The sequence below is a fragment of the Zingiber officinale genome, chromosome 6B (assembly GCF_018446385.1).
Source record: "Zingiber officinale cultivar Zhangliang chromosome 6B, Zo_v1.1, whole genome shotgun sequence".
Classification (NCBI taxonomy): domain Eukaryota; kingdom Viridiplantae; phylum Streptophyta; class Magnoliopsida; order Zingiberales; family Zingiberaceae; genus Zingiber; species Zingiber officinale.
The window spans coordinates 98926170-98933009 of NC_055996.1; the positions used below are offsets into that span (position 1 = coordinate 98926170).

Here is a 6840-nt window from a genome sequence, read left to right on the forward strand (position 1 = left end):
TAAATTTAGAGGGAAGACTAATTATTTTTAGGATTAATCAGATGAGAAATTTAAAAGGAATGAAACATAACTTAATATATAAATAGGTTTTCATTTATATAGATCATTCTTTTTTAAAAAATATTTAAACATCAAGCTGTTGTCTAAGATTCAGTTATTTGGTTCAATATTTTTTTTTTAAAAAATGATAGTAATTTTCATTTAATATAATTTAATTCGTCAAAATTAACTTTATTAAATTATTTTATTAAAACAATATTATCTTTATATTAGTTCCGTTTTTTTAATGACTTGAATACTAAAATTTACTTATAACATCATTAATACAACAAGACACAAATTGTCATCCTAAATTTGCAATCAACTTGGTTAACACATCTATCCCAAGACCATTTTCATCTACTTATGCTCGGTTTGACGGATTCAAAAACTAAGGTAAGTTTTTCGCACGGATTATTAATCCGAATTCCTCGTTTGCTTACTTTGAAATTCATCTACCGATTGATTTGTTAATAAAATTTTATTCATCCAAAATCAATGCCTTCCTTTTCTTTGTAAATTGCTTCTACCCCCTTGACACCGCTCCCCTCCCTTTTTCAGGTTTTGTCCCATATATAAATGACTTTTATACTCCTAATTCCTTTAATTGTATTTTTTTTTATTTAATTTTTATTTAGTTTTATTTTTTATCAATTTTGTTTATTATTTTTCTCATCAATTTTTTTATTTTATACTTATATATTTTTCAATTTTATTTAATTTCTATTTAGTTTAATTTTTTAATCAATTTTTTAATTTTTTTATCTTATACTTATATTTTTTTTCAATTTTATTTATTTTTTATTTAGTTTTATTTTCTAATCAATTTTATTTATTATTTTTTTCATCAAATTTTTTTATTTTTTTATTTTATACTTATATTTTCCAATTTTATTTAATTTCTATTTAATTTTATTTTTAATCAATTTATTATTATTTTTTTATTTTATCCTTGTATTTTTTAAATTTTATTTAATTTTTTGAGTTTTATTTTCTAATCAATTTTATTTATTATTTATTTATCAATTTTTTTTATTTTATATAATTTTTAATATACTCAGAATCTCTCTTTCACTTTAAATTACTTTCTTAATTCGACATTTAAATTATCTCATCTAACTCTTGATATATATTAGAACCTTTCCTACCTTTAAATTATGCACCTCCAATCTTTGACAATATATGTCAGAACCTCTCTTTCCTTAAATTAATCATCCTCCTTGACACCTGTCAAAACACCCTCTCCTTTTAAATTACTCATCTTCAACTTTTGACATATGTTAGAATATTCCCTCCCTTTAAATTATCCATCATCCAACCCTTGACACCTGTCAAAACATTTTTCTTTCTTTAAATTACCCCCTTCCAACCCTTGACACATGTTAGAATCTCTTCTCCTTTTAAATTATCCTCCTTCCATCTCTTGACACATGACAGAACCCCTCACTCTATTTAAATTACTCATTCTCCAATTCTTAACTCATGTCAAAACACTCATATCCTTTAAATTATCTCCTTCAACCCTTAGATACATATTAAAACTTCCTCTTCATTTAAATTATCTACCCTTAAATAAAAGATTACAAATATATAATAAAAAATTATTAAAAAAGAATAAAAATGTTAAAAAAATTAATAAAAAAAAACTGATAAAAAAAATAAAATCAATAAAAAACAAAACTTAAAAAAAAAAAAAAAATCAAAATGTGAATGAGAGAATAAGCAGAAGGGTATAAAGGTAAAAAAATAAATGTTGGGCCAGGAAGGGGATAGGGGTGGGAAAGAGCAATGATATGTACAAGGAAAAAAACTCAATGAAAACCTCAAGTAGGGATGGCAATTTCACCGGAACCCGATGGAGGATCCGACATCCGACCCGAATGGAGGAGGGTATGGAGGGACTATCAATACCCAATACCCGACCCGAATACCCGATTAAATAATATATATACATATATTAAAGAATTTTTTTTTTTCTAAAATCAACTTACTATTTTTTATTGATATTAGTAGGCCTATATAGATGTTTAATCTATTTTTTAAATTATATATATATTTTTTAATAGGATGTTAATTTGAATATGTTTTTGTTGAATGATAATAGCTCGATAGAAAGAAGAAAAATTACACGTATAGAATATATCCGGCCCTTTAATGGGTATGAGTATACCCATTGGATATCCTATACCCGATGGGTATGGGTACGGAGGATATAGAATCCGACCCGAACCCGACCCATTGTCATCCCTAACCTCAAGGATAAACACATAAAGTCATGGCCCATCATTTCACCTTTTATGGACCCCATTATTTTATGTGTTTATCTTTGAGGTTTTCATTGAGTTTTTTTTTCTTGTGCATATCATTTTTCGGGTGAGAACTTTTTTCGTCGTGTCTCTCACGTCCTATCCTCAATCTTGCGAGTCGTGGACAGCCCTGCGCAACCAACCCAACATGGCGTCCACTCACGGCCGCTCGCGAGCGGCGGCGTCACCTCACGGTCGCTCGCAAACGGCGGCGTTCTTGCACGGCACGGCCTCTCACGGCGTCCTCGCACGACGTGGGCGAAACCAGGCTCGTGGCCTCTGGACGCTGAGCACGAGGCTTCCATGGGCAAAGACGATGACACCGACGCATCCCTGCCGTAGCTACCTCGCTACCGCTTCCTCTAAGACCTCCAAGGAGAAGGAAAAAGGCACAGCCCATCTCCAAGGGTCTCACATTTGACGAGCTCATCTTCCTCCCTACCGGCTCACACGAGCGCTCTTCGAGGAGCTCAGGCGTGCATCCTCTAGGGGTTTTGGATACACATCGCACGGCGCCGACAGTGCCCGTGGCCAACAATCTCTATTTTGTTTCCTCCTTTCTTCCATTCCCTGGCTTCTCTTCTCTCTTTGGATTCTTTTTTCATTCTTTCTTTTCCTTTCCTTTTCCCTCCCCTTAACAGGATTTGTTCCCTTCCCCTCCCCTAGAGATTTTTTTCCTTTGTTGATTCTTCTTTTCCTTTCACTTCCCTTCCTCTAGGTTTTTTTTTTTCCTTCATTGATTCCTTTCTTTCCCTAAACTTAGCATTAGTCTTTTGTTTTGTCATATCTGCTTAATCTATATTTTACACGTTCAACCTGTTCAAATTATATATATATATATATATATATATATATATTTGACTAAATGCATAAATAATTGTATCATACGAATTTCTTGAATAGCAATTCTTCTAAATGAATTTACATGAATATAACTACTAGCAAATGAAACGTCCAAATGCTCATAGATTTCATTTGGCATAGTAAATTAATGTTATAATCTAGATAACTCACGCAGCAAAGAATCTATTCCAACCATGGATGCATACTATAATTAAATCACTCCAATAACGCCAATTCAACATGGTTGATTAGCAAATATATGCTCCGAGATAAACCAAGACACTCAGCAAAGAACAAAAACTATCATAACCCTAAAAAAATCTTGGCCTTGATATCCATTAACAGTCGCACAATACGGATTTGGCCAAGAAACTAAGATTAAAAAAGTCTATAATAATTGATCATCACAGCAAACTGAGTTCACTCCCATCCTGAGGGTGCAATTTGAGCAGGCTCCCAAACTGCAGGGGGCGCTGCTGATGGAACTTCCACTGCAGGGGCTGCCGCTGAATCCCACCCATCAGCGACCACAGCAACTGTAAAAAAGAAGCAACAAATTAGTCAACGATGGGACAATGAGCGACAGTATTGCAACGAAACAATGAGCAGGATATTTCAAACTGGACTGCAGCAAGTGACTAGTCAAACCATGCTATTCTGGCTTTGATTGATGGGGGGCACATAGAAACTAAAAACTCTGATGAAAAGTGAACTCAGAAGCATTGGTATCTATCAACGTAGCAGACAGCAATTGCAATGAAAATATGATGTTGAAATTTCCCATCATAGGCTTGGAGAAGGAATCCACAAACTGCAAGTGACATTTTGACCAATGGAAGATGACATTTGTTTGATAGGGTGGCCATTTGTATCAAAACCTTGTAATGTTACAATTCTGTAACTGCAAAACTTGAGATGCTTATCAAGATGCCAAGCTTAATTGAGAGTATAGTTTAGTCTTCATTTGTTAACACCAAGACATCTTGGGTTTCGATTGGTTAACCATTGATTACTTGACTGGTCCAAATATACTACTGATTCAACATTCAATTTCACGCTTGCTAAATTTATGCAAGCAACAGCGGTGCAACTAACCAGAGAGCTTAGAGCAAGAGCCAAAGATCATACTAGTTTTATCATTGTGAAATTGAATATAATATTAAGATGATGGGTTGATTTTGACCTTGATTTGCTGTCCACTCAACCCCAGGCACCGACGGAACAGCAGTGGTAGCTGCAATCTCAGGTGCCCATTGCTGGGTAGGCCATTGATCAGTAGGTACCATTCCAGTGTACTCAGCTACTGCACCAAATTCAGGTGCCACAGGAGCTTCAACTTCTTCCTGCTCCTTGGCCTCCTCAGGGTCCCTGTAGAAAAATAGATCTACCTGCAAATACCACAAATAACAGTTTAAATTAGAAGATTCATGCAATAGATAAGTATAGTGGTTTATTCGTTTGATAACAATCAGCATTAGGATACAAGGTATAATTACGTGAACCTAAAAAATGATTAGTTGGCTAAGGATACTCGACATCTATCAAATAACAAGAAATAAAAACTATCTATAAGATACCATAACAATAGCAATAAAAGGGGGATAAAGAATTCTTCGAAAGTGGATCATAGTCATTTACCATTACTTCCCACTTCCTCCCATGGGCAATAGTCCCACGCATTTGTAGAACCATTCTTGCCAGCAACCAGTAGAGGCAGCCAATGCTTAGTTTCCCTTTGTTATTAGCAGGAATACCAATGTCAACATATCTCATTGGTGAATCTGTATCACAAAAAGCAATAGTAGGGATGTTGCCCAGTGCAGATTCCTTGATTGGCTGTAAGAAAGTATCAAAAGATGGTATGAACTACTAATCTCCTTTCACAATAAAACAATTATTGTAAGGTGAATAATAATAGTACTACTGCTACTACTACTACTACTGACCTGGTGATCTGTCCTCGGATCAGTAAGAATGAGAAGGCGGGGTTCACTAAAAGATGTCTGAAGTTGATTTGTAAATGTTCCCGGAGTGTGCCTCCCAGCAATAGGATGAGCTCCAGTATATTGGGCAAATTTCAGTACAGCTGTCTGACCATAGGGCCTGGCGGACTGAACAATGATATCTTGTGGGTTCTCAATTGCCACAATCACTCTAGCAGCAAGTTGAAGCTTTTCCCAAGTTTTACCGAGATTGATAATGAAAATACCTGACAATCAGAGTTCAACTTTACACTTCAAAAGTGTAGTCCATTATCGAATGTTATAAACTAGTAATGACATTATTAAAAACAAACAAATAAACACTTTACGCAACAATTAAAGGGAAAATAAAAACAAAAAAAGTAGTATATGCACAAACATAAGACACATCTCATACTGTTTCTTGATGGTACTTGCCACAAACTAGTCAGTTGCTTAGCAATAACTTAGAGGTGTTCCAGTATAATCTCAAGCTATAAACTAACATCAAAAAACAAATAGTACTTGGACTTACAAATTGAATTATCCTCCTCGACAACTTCTAACCACTTTGACCAGTTGCATTATATGAAAATGTAACAGAATCATAACACCATGCATTAGTATTAACCCTATGCAGTCAACAAGTACGATCAAGCATGCAGAAGAAATTATAATTACATAGCCAGTCTCCCTGACAAAGATACCATCCTTCTATTAATAAATGTGTTTTTTCCCTAACATAATTAAAGGAAGAAGATACATAGAAGGAAGAATTTGGGCATCCATCTTATATAACTCATCAAAAATCAGGCAAAATAATAATTTTTTTTTTGAATATAAAGTTATAATTCAAAGTACTTCATTTTACATCTCCCCTCAATCCTTCTTCTGTTTAAATATCCATCTTTTTGATTAATTACTCTGGTTAAGAATCATAAGGGACTACAACAAACGGAAGCATATTCATACTATAAAATAGAATATGAAGTATCAAATTCAGACAGCAGACTGGTTCCTCTTTACTCTCCTCTAGTTATCATACTATTTAGCTTCAAATTTTTAACATTTATTTTGTCTATTTATTATACACCGAGTACTAAATAACGATAGTTTTGCGCACTCAACGTTTTACCCAAATCTCTACGATTTCGATGCCCAAATTAATAAGTCGCAACAGCAAATGGTTGCTGAAGGACGAGAGTATTATCAGATCCTACGCCACACAGTGAGGTCATATCCTGATGAAACTTACACCAGAACGGCAGTAGCATTGCTACAACTAAGGTCGGTTTCACCACTACCACCAAAAGAAAGAGATCGGGGAAATAAAATAGAAGATGTTACCATCAGTTCTTCTCTTGTAAACGTATCGCTCCATCTGGAAGTCGCAATTTTTGGTTCCGAGGTGGACGTCGGCCGCGAGCATCATCTGGATGTCCTGCTCCCTCTGCGAAAGAACTTTCGTCGCCGCCATGGTTGCAACTATTCCAGCGACGGAGACCCAAACAATGTTAGCGGCAACGCAGAAGAGAAACTTGGGAGTCAAAGGTAACTTTTTATAGCTTGCATCAAAACCCTAACGCTGATTTTATGAAATGACTAAAATAGTCCTCCCTCTCTCATTGTTAGCGGATTCTGTAAATCCTTAGGCCTATTAAATATGAATGATTAAGGGGCCCATTTTGGCC

The 6840-nt window shown here is 34.7% G+C and overlaps 1 protein-coding gene across 1 annotated transcript; it reads right to left on the reverse strand.

Moving 5' to 3' along the window:
• Positions 1-3372: 3372 nt before the first annotated feature.
• Positions 3373-6697, reverse strand: LOC121988419 (40S ribosomal protein SA-like). Its single transcript, XM_042541845.1, has 5 exons — positions 6497-6697; positions 5135-5397; positions 4827-5024; positions 4372-4576; positions 3373-3724 (listed from the first exon to the last, which is right to left on the reverse strand). Exons 1-5 carry the CDS (start codon positions 6624-6626, stop codon positions 3609-3611), a joined length of 912 nt encoding a protein of 303 aa, XP_042397779.1. The 5' UTR covers positions 6627-6697; the 3' UTR covers positions 3373-3608.
• Positions 6698-6840: the final 143 nt, after the last annotated feature.